The 17286-nt window shown below is 43.6% G+C and overlaps 1 protein-coding gene across 3 annotated transcripts in view; it reads right to left on the bottom strand.

Moving 5' to 3' along the window:
* The window catches only part of YEATS2 (YEATS domain containing 2), a 53155-nt gene extending 36596 nt beyond the window's left edge, over positions 1 to 16559 (bottom strand). For 2 of the 3 annotated variants that reach the window (XM_010568230.1, XM_010568229.1), the window contains exons 1-9: positions 16372 to 16559; positions 13180 to 13277; positions 12980 to 13072; positions 9677 to 9919; positions 7386 to 7501; positions 6061 to 6222; positions 4224 to 4335; positions 2650 to 2694; positions 1422 to 1608 (exon numbers count right to left, since the gene is read on the bottom strand). In XM_010568230.1, the coding sequence (XP_010566532.1) occupies positions 1422 to 1608; positions 2650 to 2694; positions 4224 to 4335; positions 6061 to 6222; positions 7386 to 7501; positions 9677 to 9919; positions 12980 to 13072; positions 13180 to 13277; positions 16372 to 16471 (1156 nt within the window). In that variant the 5' untranslated portion in view covers positions 16472 to 16559. The remainder of the gene's footprint in view (positions 1 to 1421; positions 1609 to 2649; positions 2695 to 4223; positions 4336 to 6060; positions 6223 to 7385; positions 7502 to 9676; positions 9920 to 12979; positions 13073 to 13179; positions 13278 to 16371) is intronic. The other variant, XM_010568231.1, reaches the window with a different exon arrangement.
* Between the last annotated feature and the right edge of the window lie 727 nt (positions 16560 to 17286).

The raw sequence follows: 17286 nt of genomic DNA, 5'->3' as shown, positions 1-17286 counted from the left end.
AACAAGCCCTCCATTGACCAAAAGCTGCTGGTAGTTTCAAGTGTCCTTGGTTAGGGTTCCACAAGACTAAGGCTGGACCTCCTTCGCTGAGAATCTCACAGTGCATTTTTTGGAGTAAGAGCACAGGGAGACCACCTACTACCTTTTGACCTGGGTTAAGGAATCCACCTTATCTGATGTCAAAGGATCAATTAACCTGGAGCTAATGAGAGGAGCCACTGCCTGTCAGTGTAAGAAAGAGGCAGGTTTACTTCCTTCCTGTTGGCTGTAGCACTGGTCACCTAAAGGTGCTGTGTATCTTCCTGTTTGAATAAAAAGCCTGAGCATTTAAAATTTGGTTGCGTTTCTCCTTTTTTGGCCAAAAGAAAACACCGCATTTGAACAGTGGACTTTCTTCTCACTGAGCCAGAACACCACCAGTAGCATCACAGCACCTACCAGAAAGCGCACCATGCAAGACACCAGCTTAAAGCCATTCCTTGAACACAGGAGTGTCAGGAAAAACCAAGAAAGGCATCAGACCATGTTGCATGTGACCATATTTTGAAATACAAAGTTACTGCTTCCAGCAAGTTTCTCACACTAAAACCTGCAAACCATAAAAGACACCCTTGTTTCTCAGCCCAGTTAACCAAGGTCTGTCACGTAAGCCTTGAAACCGTATGTTTCAGAAAATAAAGCTAAATGCTAACAGAGGCACAGTTTCTCCTATTTCACACAAACTAAAAATCGTAACAGTGTGCCCAAGGGGCCAGCACTAGCTTGCTTCAGGCAATTCAAATGATCCTAAGGCATCAACTGCCCCATTGCAACAGGTGCTGCATTTCCTGAGCTTACAGAGGAAGGTGAGAATGAGACAGTGACATGCACAGATGCCATCCCTCAGACAAACATACACTACAATTTTTTCACTCTCTATTTTCAACAGCACAGTTATGTAGTCATTTTTGTTCCTCTCCCCCCGCCCCAGTCAACTTGTGTTAGGCACCAACGTAAATAACTGAACAGACCACTAGGCCAATTCCTTTTATATATACACAGTCCTTGAAACATTCAGATACCTAAAAAACCATCTGAAGACAGTCTGCCAAGAAAAAAACTAAGTGCAATTCGAGAACCTTTTTTCCAACTACATCTGCTGCATAAAGCTCCATATTCACTGTTTAGCAAAACAAAGCCCACTCAACAAAATCGAGATTATAAAACACAAAAAAAACCCCAAGAAACCCAACCCCCAAACCCAAATAAACCGTAACAATTTCTGAATTACATTTCAGAGTACACTGAGGAAATGAACATCTGAGGTGAGCAAGGAGCAGGTAGCACTGGCAACCTTTAAAGCACAAGAACAATCAAGAGGAGGTATCCAGAAGAGCTGAAGTTCCAAGAACTCAAATTTCACCAACACCCATTCGTTCTACCTTTGTCCACAGAAGCATCCGGGCTGGAGTCCCGCAACTGTTTAATTGGTGAAGAAGCTTTGACTGGTGCTGGGATACCCAATGACAGTGGTAAAGATGTAGGAACGTCAGAAAGGTCAGACTCTGAAGATTGGGAGAAAAGATACTCCTCGCCAAGGGAATGCCTATGCAGCTCCACATCCACTACCTTTCAGAAAGAGGAGAAAGGACAACATTAATATTTGGCAGCCAGGTAAAGATATAAAAACTGAAAACAACTATGCCTTTTCTTTTTATTTTAATGTCTAGAAACCTCTCCCTCTCCTCCCCCCACCTCTGCATAACACTTCCGATCATTTCAGGGACACTTCCCAGAGGTCCAGCAGCACCTGAGCTAAGACAAAAATCTTGCAATATTTAACCCCTGCAGTAGAGGACATCTCTCGGTCCATGGGGAAATCTGAATAGCGAACACTGGAAGGAATACAGAGCCCAGCTCCAAGCATCCCACTAAGGGAAGGACTGCATAACCCCTTAGGGACAGGCACAAAACTGCAGCTTGCCTTTTCTGATAAGACTTTGAGAAACACACTATCTACTCTTCAAAAGTGTTCTTTAATCGCAGCAGACATCTCACATTAAAGTTTTCTCCAGAGACTGAAAAGCTGAAGTAATGCAATTTCACCTTAAAAATTTCCATTCACTACAGACAAGTGAAAATAATAATAAAAAAATGTTTAGGGATATAGCAAACCATGAGTTATTAATTAATTAATTTTATATTTATTTTTAAGAGTTCATTTTCCATGAAGATACTGAATCTTGACAGACACAGAAACTTAGAAGTACTTGATATACTGCAAAATTTCAACAGGATAGTTCAGTGATCCCTTTAACTTAAATTCTTTATGCATGAGATCTGCAGCACATCAGAATGCAAATCAAGACATTTGGTACCAGAAGCTCCACAAAGAAATAAAAATTAAAACTGTAGTACAAGCTAAGTTATTTATGAAAGAAGAGCTGGAAACAGTCTCCTCTGAACTAGAAAGGAGAAAAAATGACTGTTGTCATGAATAGTGACAGGGCGTCATAATGATTTCCTTTAACAAGAGAGCAAAATGTACATTCCAGAAATTGTGAAATCAAATGGGTCTGACTCTGTGCTTAGTCCCGTATATCTTTTTCTTTTTAAACATCCTTAAAGGGAATCAAAGTACAACACCCATCCCACGACCCGGTGACTCACCGTTTCTGCGCCAAGTGTCTGCAGGCCCGTGTACGTCCGGTCCAACTGGGTAAAATGATACAATATATTTTTAAATTAACTAGGGCAAAAGTAATATATTAGCTAGAATTTACAATACAGTTTGTTTGAAAGGAGTTGAAACTGTGTAAGTTGAGCAGCAGCACATCTAATTTTTTGAGGCCACAGGGTCAGAAATCTGTGTGCTCTGTTAAGTACCCTCTCTTCTGAAAAAAAGCCAACCACGACCCAAAGCCCACACTGAAGCAGAAAGGAGCAAAAAAGCTGGAAGAAATGAGATTGTTGGGGAAATATTATTTCAGTCTAAGAGGAGTCTTCGAGGAGTGTCCTTTTTTATTCCTGACGTCAATATAAGGAAATAATAATGAGAAAAACCGCAGAGATTTAAACTGACCAGCATGAAGGCTACATTTACACTATAATTTTTGATTAAATAACTGTTCACAGTGATTATCAGCTGATAGAGAGGCAGAAAAATCCCAGAGGCATCTGTTAAGATACCTATATAGAGAAGCTGGGTTTGACAGTCTTGCAGTGCCCCAGAGCTCAGGGGAAGACAGGCTGCGAGCCACGGAGGAGGGTTCAGCTCACTCCTATGACTTCACAGCAGCCACAGGCTCAGTATGCGAACAGCAAAGATTTGCTGATTTGAGTTCTCGTGTGCCACAGACTGGCTCAGTTTTCTTCTGTAGGCTGGGCTTCCTTTGCTGCATAACATCCACCATACTGTTACCAATTTCTCCGCAAGTTTTATCTCTCCAAATATATTTTACTCATCATCTGCATTAAATGTCCCTAAGTTCCAGGGGAACGTTTCCAACCTTCTCTACTATTTATATTTGGGGTTGCAATGAGGTATCTACATTAGCATGAAATTCATTAATGCAGGCAGAGTTTAAATAAAACTAATCATGCTGCTCAAAGAAACAGGAAACTAAACCAGCTCAGGACTTAATTCTACTAATGCTAGGGACTACTAATTAAAAGGAAAACAAGAGCACTGGCCTAGTTTTCTAGGACTGCTGCATACTGTAAATCCTATTGAGCGTCGCAGGACAGGTGAATGAGTTGAAAAAGAAGGCTCTCTTCAAAAGGAAGAAGGAATGAACAGGGAATCTCAGCCCTGCCCACTCTAACAATAAAGATAATCTCTAGCCGGTATGTGAAAGTGCTGAAGGAACAGAACAGATACAGCAATCACTTTACCAACAGAAAGAGAGCCCTGCAGCACCCTGTCAAGTTAAAGCCAGTGAGAGCAAGATAAAAATCTCAAACTGTAGGGAAACAATAGGTAATGCTTTGCTGCTCTGAGCAGAATCAGTTCCAGCTTCTGCAAGGCTGGGTTCCTTGGCTACCGCATCAACTCCAATACAGCCAAGGTAAGGGGCTTTCCTGGATCTTTTTTGATTCTCCAGCTCAACTATTCATGTGCAAATAGCCAGCAGGACATACACACAACAGAGAGATGCAGAAGCACACGCAAAAGCGGAGCCTCTTCTAGATTATGCAAGAGACCTCATTTAATTGCCTTTCTCTCAAATATTTTGTTCAAATACCTTCAAATTGTGTATGATATCAATCCTCTTGTTCTGGCTATCCTTGAAGTGTATCTGGACTCTCACAGGAAATTCTCCCCAGCCTCTCCTGGTCAGGTGAAATGGAGGTTCTCTGGAAACAAATGGTGATTCACGTTTTGGATGCAGGAGTGGTATAGCTTTCATGTACCTTTTTCAGAAAGCCAAAGACTGCTTTTCTAGCTGACAACTAAAGCTATCTTCAGGCCTGCTATTCACCAGAGAGAATGCACTCACAGAAATGAGAATTTTATGGCTTTGGACAGCTGAAAACATACTTTTATTTTGCACAAGGGTACAGGGAAGAAAATGGTAAAACACTGTTGGATGAGAGAACACAAGAAACAAGTGTCTTCAAAAACCAAAAAAAACCCAAAAACCAACCAAACAAAAAAAGGTGGCTGTGTAATGCCAAATGAAAAATACTTGTTTCAAAAAAACCCCAAGTCAGCTCCTAGGACACAGCTGCAAGATGAGTTTTCAATGCAGCATTTTGCAATTGCTCTCTGCTATTCCCTATCTAGTAGCAAGAAGGCATGCACTTCATATAACATTAAAAGAACAACACACACACAACAAGGAAAAGCTAACTCAACCACCGTCATTCTCCAAGCTGAAAAAGAAGGGCCTATTTCTAACATTTACCCTTACTTTGTTTGCATTTCAGCTTGTTATTTGTAAATCCCAAATGTAGTTTTGCAACAAAACAAAACAGAAGAGGTTTAAAGGCTATATTTAGTCCAGAACATGTATGTCCACTACAATGACTGGGACCGTGCAACGAGAAATCAATTAACCAGATGGGACTAAAACATAAGACAAACAGCACTGACATCAGATACTGGAAACAGAAAGGCAGAAAAAGACAGCAGTCAAGTGTAGTTTAGTATGTTAGACAAGAAATACAAAGGAGTTTGCTTTCGTCCTGCTCAGGGTTGCCTTCTCAGAAACATTACTGAACCATACTAACACTTCTTATCTCAGATAAGTCTTTCTGGAGTTGCCTTTCAGTATTTTAATTTTGCCAGAATTAAGTTGCCATTCTGTACCTCAGCAGTCTCCCCACCCTCCTCAAGGAGGCAGCTGAACATCCTGTGGAGAATAATTTCTTTGGGAAGACACAAAGTAGTTCGAAGGCATCCTCCCACTATCTTGTCCCAAGGAGTGAGAATGAAAGATTGACAGGACATTTCCCTGCAGCAGTCAACAAAGAACCAACCCTGCTCATCTCATCAGGGTCACAGCTTTGAATACAGGTCTGGGAGAGGACAGAGAAGCTCCCATTTCTGTAGCACCAGCACCATTACACTGATGGGAAATTCCTTCAAGCATGAAGCCAACGCCACTGATCTCACTACAGTGGAGAAATATTTGGGAGAGGGATAAAATTTCTTGCCCAAACTAACATGTGTCATTAAAACTATGGGCAAAATAGCTGAGACTCCTTGTTCTTTTCCACAGTGGAATGGATGGGAGATAGAAAACGCCTCTTTTGGCAACAGAAGTCTAACCTGCACAGCAGACAGTGTAACACATACAGGAGATGCACAAACTCGCATGAATAACATGAAATTCAACAACTGAATGCTTTTTCTCAGTAGGAAATTAAAAAAACAAAACAAACTGTTTGGCACATTTGCTACATAAAAACTAATTTATTTTTAATATTATTTTGCAGTAAGTCAAGCCAAGCCGGAGGTTAAAGACAGACATGGAATACTAAACCAGGAAAATAAGTTGCTAACTTTCTAAGAAACTTAGCACTGTAAGCCTGGCAAGCATAAAGACTGGAAGAGTGACTGGAGTAATTCTTTATTACCTCACTTCTACCAGGTCATTAGGTTTGTAACTGGGATGGAGAAAGAACCAAACTTTCTTGACAAAATGATTTATGCTGGGTTCTCTCCGAGAGCCTCGGACATACACCATCCATTTGTGGGTCGACTGATCATTTTCCTCTCTCTTGTCAGGGGGAATGTACCTGGCAAAGAAGTTAAAAAACAAGCACAAGATAAAAATCCCAAATAGATAAATACCACAAAAAGTATTTCAGGAAAGATTAGGCAAAAAAATTGGGGATGGTAAAATGCCTATGTGAACCTTGCCCCCTGTACAGTTCTGCTCATTATTCCTTACTCTTGACAGTTCATCCAGAAACAGATACAGCTCCCATAACCTAGTCTATGCTTCTAACACATTTCCTCTATTTTAGTGCACAACTGCCATATGAAATTTGTCCATTTAAACATTTGGCTCTTCATTAGGAAGACTTCATATTAACATTCTACCACTGCCAAATCCCTTTCCCCATCTTATTCTGATATGAGGAAGCAAAACCACACCAGAACATAATATCAGCAACTCTGCTACCATATATACAAAAAACCCCAATTCTTCATATAAATTTTTAAGAAACTTCATAGTCAATACTTGGTTCCAGGTCCAGGCTTATGTAGATTTTCAAGATGCAATTCTAACACTGCAAGTCTTGTCAGCAAAGTTTGCAACTTTCTATGCAAGAGGAAAAGACTGACTTGAGTAGTGCAAGGGTGGAGAGTTAAAACCTGGACTCATCCATAGTTTCCTAAAATGAACGTCTGTCTTCACTGATTTCCTCAAAGTTCAAAAGTTATGTGTATTCATCTGTGTTAAACAGTTTTGGAAAAAAATTATAAATAAAAACTGTACAAATGAATTTCTTCAGACTATGCTGGACTTTCACAATTTTCCTCCTTCTGGTGTTGGGGGTTTTGTTTTGGTTTTTTTTGTTATTTGTTTAAAAAACCCACATCATCCCTATGGACACACTGAATTAGCCATTAGGACAACTTGCTTTTCCAAATTTTCAGGGAAAAACTTGGGATTTCTAACTGGTCAGAAAAGGCTGAAAAGACTCTCCTTGAGACAAACAGATCTTAAAACCTCCATATATATATATATATAAAAACCCACTACTAAAATACCCGTTCCTGCCACAAAAAACTCATGCAGACACTCGAGGAGGGCAGCCTTGGGTACAGTGATTATTCAAGGGCAATACCTCACACTGTGACAGCCTAGCAATTTTATTTGTCTCCCAATTTTAACCTCCTATTCCATTTAATCCTGAAATAAAGGACCATCCTTCAAACTCTGGATACTAACTTGGAGACGTTGCCAACCACAATTGTTTTCTTCACATAAAGCCGTGAAGTTTCATCATTTAACAGTCCAGCATTTCGTTGTCCTGGTTTTTGAGAGCTTGAAACACTCGAACTGTCCTGAGGGTAGGGGAAGAAAAAAAACAGGGAAACAAAAAAACCAAACATTCCTCTTCAACATCATTTTGTTTGGTGCTAGAAAAGTAAGGTGGTGTTAAAAAAAAGTAAACCTGCATAGTTTAAATGAGACACCAACAATGAATCATCCCTAAAAATACTCAAATTGCTATCTAGGCATCTTTAAGCAACTCAGGCACGCAACAATGATATACTACCTAGCCAAGTGTACTCTGCATGGCTTAACTGAGCATACATTATGTGACACACCATGGATCTGAGCTATGATTTCAGCTTGGGTTTCAAAAGCACTGCCGCTGCACTATCTGAAAAAAATCGAGCACTACTAGAGCAGCATCATGTTGGTCACTAACCAGAAACAAATCTAAATCTCCCATGAGTGGCTTCTGAAAATCTAATCTTTCTCATTTCCAGCCTCTGCTGCTTTGAGGGACTCCAGTGTTGCTTCATAGTGAAGAACTGAGGCTGGGCTTGAGACAAGAGTTCAGTTCCAACTCATCAGGGACAGTAGTCAGCCATACCATGTCACTGACATCTAGATAAGTCTACAGATCCATTACAATACGTAAGGCACAACAAATCCAGCCTAAGCAACGTTATAACACAGCCTTGGCTATTAAGAAGTGGCCAAGATTCCCTGGCAAAACGAAGACACGACCATCCACAGTGCCAACGCAGGCTGCACTGTCATTTGCATGACAGTGAGAGGCTTTTCTATGTACGACTCTGTTGGATAAAGCAGCTGTCCGAAGAATAAGGGACTGCCATCCTCTCATGAACAACAGAGTCGGTGCTACAGCTTCCCAGATCATACTCCACTGAACATTCGTCAAACAAGGCTCAGCGTGGGGCCAGTGGATCCACTAGGAACCACTACACCTCCTCTGTTAAGTCAGTGATGCCCCAAACCGGGGCAAGGAGCCACAGAAGGCTGGGATGGCTCCTCATCACTCCCTCAGCCACCTCTGAGTCATGTGCTGTGTTGGTTAAAGATGTACCAACATGCTACACCCAAGCAATACAACTGCTCCATCACTGCCCCCAGTGCAGAAACAAGTTATATTGGTCTGATGGTTTACGATATAGGTGGGTCCACATTACATATTGTGTATCTGCCTTCAGCTACAGACTCTAGGCAGGGTTTCAGCAAACTGCAGCCCTGTTATCAAGGGTGTCATGCTGCTCAAGAGGCAGAATTATTGCTCTTTCTGCCACATATTATTGCAACTTGTTCAGTTGCAGAATGCAGTCATATGCAATGAGATATACCCATCCCTGGTTTGGGTTAGAGGCTGTACTCCTCTGGCAGGCCTGACAGCTTAAAGGCACATTTCACCTGCAGCCAGCGAGAGAGCCTCCCAGGTGGAGCTAACTGCAGCCAACAGGTGAAGCATTTCCATAGCTGCACGGCGAGCCATAAAGGGAATGGATCCAGATCAAAAATAACCCAGGAAAAAGTATGGGAGAACAATGAAAAAAGGTATTTTTAACCTGGGTCAGTTTGGTTCAGTTAAGCAAACAGTGATATTAGCACAACAGCAAGCATCGCCACCAGGACAAAAACAACTCAAACTATGCACACAGGCTCTACCAGCTCACACTCCCAGGGTGAGCTAATCCACTCGTGTCACGATGTTGTCACCACAGGCTGCTGAGGAGGCCAAACCCCAAACTCCAGTGGTTCAACTCTTAAGCAATACAGTCCCCATGGGCACCCAGGGCCAGGCAGCAGCATTAATTCTTAGAAACACTGCTAGGAATGACACATCTTGCTCTTCTCTCCAGGCTCTACCCTTTCTGGCCCGACTTCCATCTGCACAGCAAAACCCTTTGCTCAAGCTGTGAAATGCCTCCTTCCCCAGAGGCTACCAACCAAGACAGTGGCAGATAGCTGTGCTAACAATAACACTACCACTGCTGCCTAGCTGACCTCTCTGTTGGGCAAGACTGAGTTAAGAAGAGTTACCCAAGTTACATACACTTCAGTTAGCCTTACAGCAAAGCCAGGCTGAAAGAGTGGGAGCAAGCAGTTGGAGAGGGTAAGAAACAGATCTTCAGCAAGGTGGGTGAAAACATGAAGAGCTCCTGGTGCCAGCACTGAGTCCAGACAGAGCACACACCTCCAACAACTTGACCGCCACTCGAGTTTTACTTTACCCGGCCAGTATTTCTGCTCTGTCTCTGGTCCAGGCTGTTTGTCAGCCGCTCGTCTGCATCTAAGTTGCCATTGTCTTTGTCCAGGAGAAAGTCATTATGCTGAGAGAGAGAGTCGCTCTCGGAGTGGTTGGCAGATGGAGTGTCTGAGCCCTGGTTAGCTGGAGATGACGATCTAGAGGGTGACTCCAAGAATTTCTTGATTGAAGGGTGATTAAGAATTGTCGCATCACATGACCTGGTCCCCTGCAACAAAGAGGTCAGGCAGATCCGGTCACTATTTCCCTGCAGCCCAGATGAAAACAAAGCTGTGCCAGAAGAGAAAAAGTCAATGTATGAAGAAGAGCAAATATTTAATCAGCTGCCCTGCAGGAAAAACATATGCTGCAGAAGATAAAAGCTTAAGCCGGTTCTACAGAAACAGCACCCCAAATTGATTCTGTTCCTTTAGACCTTTTGATCTCAGAAACCCACCTCGTTTTGGAAAGGAGGACTGCAGCCTACTCAAGTACCTATAATGTCCCTTTGAAAATAACATCTTCCCTTCCCGCGCAGATACCTATGGTCTCTTACCATACACAGAAAGGCCACAGCTGCCCGATTCTTGCAGGCAAGCAGGGTAAGTAAATGCATCAGGCTCTTTAGTTTTGATACTCACTGGCAGTCTTGTCAATGCCTATGAGGCAAGCTACGTGTGTATTAGCACCCTGTCTGCTCCCAAAGCTCAACGGAGGATAAAGAATAATGTGCTTAGGCATGCTTGCAAACTTTCCTCAAAATGGACACCTTAGAGCTAATCTTAGATCCTCCCAAACCCGCAAGGTGGAGGATGGGGCAGGGGAGCCTTTAAGTCTCTCTTGTTTTTTTCACTACTGTGACAAAGGCCTTTTTTTTTTTTCTCCTGTATTAGCTTTTAACCTCAGAAGCAGCAAGGAAAACACCCATCACTCAAAGCAAGTCTCCCTCAGCCACTTCTCCTTCCAGCCACCGGTCCTCCCTGTCACCTTGGTTTGATGGTGAAGCAAGTCAGCAGCAACATCCCTCTGCCAGCAGCAGAGCACTGTCAGATAGCCTCACTCCAGCTCCTGAAGCCACAGACTCACACTAGAGTTGCACTGACAGCTTTTTTTGCAGGCAGCACCAGCTGAAAGAGGCTTTCGTCTTCCCTGCCCGAACCACCCGCATCAGCCAGGCTGGCACAATTATTCATGGGGAGGGGGCAGGTCACGAAAAAACAAATCAAGAAACTGATTTGGGATTTTTTTGTTGTTGTTTGGTTGGGTTTTGTTGGTTTTGTTTGGCTTTTTATTCTCTTTTTATTCTCTTTTTTAATACACGTAAATTCCCTGATCCAAAATTCCGCCAACGGGATGGAGGGGGTGGCATGGGGACAGACACCAGCAGCACTGTGGAGCAGCAGAACTGCCCTCGAGAGGTAGTAGCAGGAGTGGAGTTAAACATTATCCCACCTTGGACTTTAAAGGTTCATTTGTTTCTTTCCAATTACCAACTGTCAATTACCTACTTACAAGAGTTATATTCATATATCCAACAGTGGGGACACACATACAACATCACTAAAAAAACCCCCAAACCAAACCAAACTACCACTAAGAACCTCTTTTTTTTGGTTTGTTTTTTATCCCTAGTCAAGTAAAATGACCAACACCTTGTCCACTAATTTGTGGGAAAATGTAATAAACTGTAATCATACGGAATCATAAGCCTCAAAACCCAGCAGCACTGGGTTGAAGAACTGGTTATATTCATGAGAACAGGATAAGAATTTGCAAATCATCTTCCTAGAAGTTCTGAATTAAACTACAAAGACTCCCATTCTACCAGAAGCAGAAACAAGACAACCATTCACTGCCAAGTCAAACATACATTAATCACACATTAAAAATAGACAGCAAAGAAAACTGAAACCAGTAACAATTTCAAAATAAAGAGAGAATTGATTTAGCCTGCATGCAAATCAGGACTTTTAGAAAAAATTAAAAATGCAATCAAAGATACAGCTACAGTAGCCAGAAGCTCATAAAAACTACAGGAAAACTAAACAAAGCAAGGATGCACCATTAAGTTTTGTGAATACTTTGAAACAATTATAAAAGTTGTTATTTCTGGCAAGTGTGAAAATCAGCAAGGAAAAAACAAACACCCAGCATGGCAGAACAAGTAAAGGACAGGGGACAGTACAGCTCTTGCTGACACATGATGACATTGGATAAAAGCACTTTCAAAGATCAGAACCTAGCTCACATTCCTCAGCTGCCTACACAAAAATTAAGGGGGGGAAGAGGGATCTCCAAGCCTCCCAATACTACCATAACCTTTTTCAACTCCACTTGATCAACTCAAGTTCAGTGAAGGGGAAAAAAACAGCTGGACCTTTTTGGTTTTACCTTATTCCAAGGCTTCTGGAAATCACACCAGGAAAACCAGGAGTAGCAGTGAGAGCCACTGCTTGGAAAAGAAATTTTCATGGGACTAGAGTAAAACCCAGGTTTGCAGCACCCATCTACAGCTTCCAAAAATCAGTTCAGATCTTTACTGGAAATAGATCAACTCCCCGAATTGAAAAGATGGTAACTAAATACCTACACTGGTAGCGAACTACAAGTCAACTGGGAGTCTGCATGAGTCATGAACGCCCTGCAATTACCAGCCCATTAAGGACAAAATGCTCAGACTGGAGTTTAACTAATAGCGTTTGTTTTTTTTTTAATTTCCTTGTGAATTTTCAGTCTCTCTCTGGTATCTTCTCGATTTACCTCCTGCTTTACTGCCACCATCAGTTCACCAAACCATTTACAGACTGGCTGCCAGGGTAAAGGGAGGACTGTTTCATGGCACTACCCAAGCCTCAAGAAATCTTGATTTTTTTATTTTTTTTTTCTGAGAAGTTCCAAAGCCCATCTGCTTCCACTTTCCTCCTGTGAAACAGGAAAACATTCCTCACTTTTCAGGGCTTTGCAAGGGTAAACTGTGCAGTGTGTGAGAAGCAAGGTGCTCTCACGCAAGAACTGATGAAAAAAAAAAGCAGAGTATTTCAGAAACCAGAACCAAGGGCTGCTGAACGGCTTCTCAATTGCTCCTTGAAGACTGGTCTTTCCCAAGTACCTGAGGCCCAGCTGGTGATGCACAGGTCTCCTCTCCGACTGCCACCCCATTTGCAGTTCATATCCCACCATTCGAGGAAACCACATCTCAAAACCAAACATCAGCTGAATAACCAGTGAACTACACATCTTCCTTTGCAAATATTCCCTGAAGTCTTATTATTCCCAAAGTAATTTTTACCTCTCCAGCTTTAAGGAGACCAGCAGATGCGTAATAGTTAGCCACAATACAGGCACGCAGTTTATCCATCATCCTTCTTGCTTCAATCAGGCGCTATAAAAAGAAGAGGTAACACATAGTAACGGATAACTGCTGCAGCAATTGCCCCAAACCATGATACACCAGGATCTTATGTATTTTTAAGAACAAAACCTTGATACCTGATCTATAACTTCAATTTCATGTTCTTTACTCTTCATTTCGACGGCAAACTGTTCTTTTATAATTGTCTCAATCTTCTGCACAGCAACATCTCGAGCTGTACAAGGCCACATATGGAAAATAAAGAAGAAGGAAGTATTTATATTTCTGGTTTTGAGGCTTTATTTGAAAACATAAAGATGAGAAATCATTATGGAGGGAGAACTGAAGGGATAATACACACACAAAAAAGGGAAGGATCATTTTTCTGCAAAAGAAAGTAATTTGCCTTAACAAAAACCACATGTATCTTTAAAAGCTGGCTTATGCAGAGAGCTATTTTTTCCTTTTTACATCTGAGACGACAAATGACAGAAGATGGAAGAACAGGACCAGTTTGTTTACTTCTGTCTCAGTAAAGCTGTAAACAGTAAAAGGAAAACTCAAATGTGCTTACGGCCAAGTGCAGTTACTGCTGCAATTGCGCAGGAGTATGCTGGAACACTATGTACATTTTTCCGCTCTCTTTGGCCCAATTCATATCCAGGAAATTTACACCACTTCATGCAGCAATAATAAGGCAAACTAATACTTTATATGTTCAGCGCTGGCACGAAGTGCAGCCTGCTCTGGCGTCCCTACAAACCTTTTATTATCCACAAAGGAAACTACACTATCGAAAGCTGCTCTACCTCTTACAAAATCCTCTTCCAGCACGGCAGTCAAAAAATTTTAGCCTTTCAGCAGGAGTTTATTGACCTCGGTGGAAAGCATGTAGTTTAATATTTCAAACTGTGCAAATACCTTATGGCAAATTAGTGGCTAAGAACTAAATTGGCATCTTACTGTGTTTTTCTAGAACATGTATAAACATAGAAGGAACAATTCTTTTTGCCCTACAACTACCGTAGACTTTAATATTGCCCTTCCTTTAAGTCACCTCTGTTATATCAAGGGGGTTCAAAGAACATCTGTTTTTATCAAGTTCTAAGCAAGAACTTGGAAAAGCAGGAATTGTACTTCTAGAAGCAAGCCTGGAAAAGGTCCTCCTGCCAGCATCAGAAGTACAGTGACCTCACTGCAAAGCAGATCAGAGAAACAGCCTGGGTTCCTCTGTAAAAAAATCTCACATTGTTTCTATGTGGAATAGGAGGCAACAGCACCAAGACTTTGTTTTGAGCTTCAGAGGAAGCATTTGTTTTACTAAAGGGTACATATCTGTTTGAAGAGGTTTCTTTACTCTTTCTATTGGGATATTAGAAATCAAAAGCAAGTCAAAACTTTGCTGGTATGTTCCAGCTAGCATACATGATTTTACTGTCTGATCAGGTACCTACAACAGGAGTAAGGCAATTGATGCTTCTATATGCAACAGAGGTACCCTAAATATTTTTACTTATTTCCAGATACCCAAATGCGTATGTTCTAGGACGAGAAATAGTTCAAGCCTCCATTAAAACAGAATTATGGTTGAATCTGTATGAGTAATGCAATATGAAAAACCAGAGGGATATAATTTTCCTCCAGCCATGAACACCATGCCTAGGAAATTCACATGTAAGGCCACACTTAAAATAAACCTAAACAGATTAAGGTATGAGATGTACAGTTCAGACAGGGACAACTGCATCTCTTCCCAAGACTGATGCCATGCAACACCAGCATTATGACAATTAAAGCACTTCAGGATTTGTGGTTATATTACAGATGCTTTTAAGAACACTTTATTTTCATATTTTCCCAGCTTAGCATCAACCACAGTCCCTAATTAAGATCATGTTAGTGAAATTTGTATACTTAAGGAATTCTTGTATCGAAAGTTGGAGATCTTCCACGAGAGGAAGAAAGAAGTCAGTTTGGAGGAATCACCTGAACAGAAAGTTCACTTTGGCAAGGACAGTTTTCCAAGGCCCTGAGACTTTGCCTGCCAATTATTAAGACCTTCTGAAAAGTTGCTTCAGAAGTGGATTAAAAACCTGTCTGCTGTCCCCAGGACACTCCACCACAGAGGGTGGTGATATCTGGCAGCCAGGCAGGGCAGGCAGCTGGGAGTGGTGATGCTCTTCTGCCATGGCCAGCTGCAGCACAGATCCACTGTCAGGGCCCCTAACCGGCCTGGCAGACAGGACCTGCCCAGCAACACATTCAACCCAGAGTTCAGCCTCCTCAGATTTGCCCAGCTCTACACCATCCTCCAAAACATCACCTGAGAAGCCCTCATCTGTCCATCTCCAACTGCCAGCTCCAGCATCCTGCTCTGTTCCTGGATCTTCTTCAGATCCCACAGCCAGCTTCAGTTTTCTCACCTCCCTGTTCATCAGCTCCTCCCACCATGATCCTCTCACTAGCTGTGCTATGGCAAAAATCACTAGCCTACTCCCTGTCCCGGGGCAAGAAGCTCTACTCTCATTTGTCCAGAGATGACTGCAACCTGTCCCAGGCACCCTGCCAGCAGGCTGGTTCCCAAAGCAAGCATATCTGAGTTGTGCCAAACGTAAACCTATTCATCCAGCTACTCTCTCTACTACACTTCTTTATCCACCTTTCCTTCAGCGGGTAGCTGCTCCTCCGCCTCCCTTGCATCTTTCAAAGCCCCTTCCTTCTCCCTAACTTATCCCTTCTACACTGCTCAGTTTCACTTTATCTGCCTACTCATGCAAACATTTGTCATCTTGCAAGAGCCAGTCTACCTACCACAGGGTCATGGATTCCTTTTACCCCTACTGCAGAGTCATGGATTTTCCCCCTCACCGCCCCGCCTCCCGCTATACTGCAACCTCTATCCTCCAAAATGTAAACAAACTGCCAATCCTTCTGGAAGCAGACTTCAACTGCAGAACAGATGCACAGGTCAGAGCACACCTCAGCATGGGTAACTGCTGGGAAGATGCACTGGCAAACACTTCAGCAAGCAACAGGAACCAAAGTACATGGCTGGGGCCTTGGAGAGCTCATGCTCTAGCTCCTATCATGCACCAAAGTCTGCATCCTCACGCCTTGCTTACGGTTCAGCTAGCAGGTAGGAATGGCTCCGTGTATGACAATCATATCTTCACATAGCTATACAGAGGTATCACTAACTTCCCTGCTCAATTTCTGCCCTTTGACCCCTTAGCTCCTACCCCACTCCTTTCCTGACCTGTTTGCAGCATGCACATCCACAGCATTTCCGATTCCACCTGGGAGATCCCTTCAGTTCAGACAGCTCCTACCTGACTGTTCGGCTGCTTTGTGACGTTTGTTGGGATGCGTGATGGTGATCTCCTCATAGTCGGGGTCCTTCTCTGCTATCACTCTCTTGATCCCAGACATGTTCTCTCCACTGCTCCGCTAAGAGTAAAAATAAAAGCATTAACGTCACCCACAGCAACCTTCGGGTCAGGCTTCAACCTCTCACCGTGAGGAGGCCCGCGGTGCACCTCCCGAAAGAGCCAGGACACCTCCTTCCCCGGTTGCTACAGATTAACCCACAGCTGCAAAGCTCGGAGCTGGTCCCATTCTGTACCGTCCAGGAGCCTCAACTGCCTCCTGACCTCCGAAGCTCAGCACAGCCCATGCGCGTAGACCCACGGCGGTGCTGCAATGGCAAACCACCGCCCGCTGAAGCACAGCAACCCCCGTACGCCCCTGCCAGCGAGCTCTGCACTGGGATCCCAGAGGACAGACACCCGGCTGTGGTCCGATGGGCGACTTCAGGGTTCCCCTCAGCACAGGCACCGCCACCTCCGGCAGGCGCTCGGAAGGGGGAACGCTGCGGTCATCGCCCAGCCGGCAGCTCCAACGATCCGCACCCCAAACACGCGGGGAGACACTAAGGCACCGCGCCCTCGCCTGCGGAGCCGGACGCGCACAGGTGCCTCGGTACCAATCCGCGTCCTCGCTGGGCTGCTTGGCTTCCCCCCCTCCGAGAACTCTTTAACCCGAACCACGACCCCTCCCGCGGGAAGCGGGGTGCACCGCGTCCCCACCGCCTGCGCGGCCCCTCTGAGGCGGGAGGCCCCCAGCACAGCCCGTCCGTGCCGTGCACAAGAGGGCCGCCCCCCCCATCCCCGGCCTTCCCGCCGCCGCGGGGCAGGAGCCGGAGACGCGAGGTAAAGCCGAGGCCGCGCCAGGCCCGGCGCTCCAGG

The sequence above is a fragment of the Haliaeetus leucocephalus genome, unplaced genomic scaffold (assembly GCF_000737465.1).
Source record: "Haliaeetus leucocephalus isolate CR32 unplaced genomic scaffold, Haliaeetus_leucocephalus-4.0 Scaffold240, whole genome shotgun sequence".
NCBI classification, from domain to species: Eukaryota; Metazoa; Chordata; class Aves; order Accipitriformes; family Accipitridae; genus Haliaeetus; species Haliaeetus leucocephalus.
This window is presented reverse-complemented; position numbering and strand designations above follow the sequence as displayed.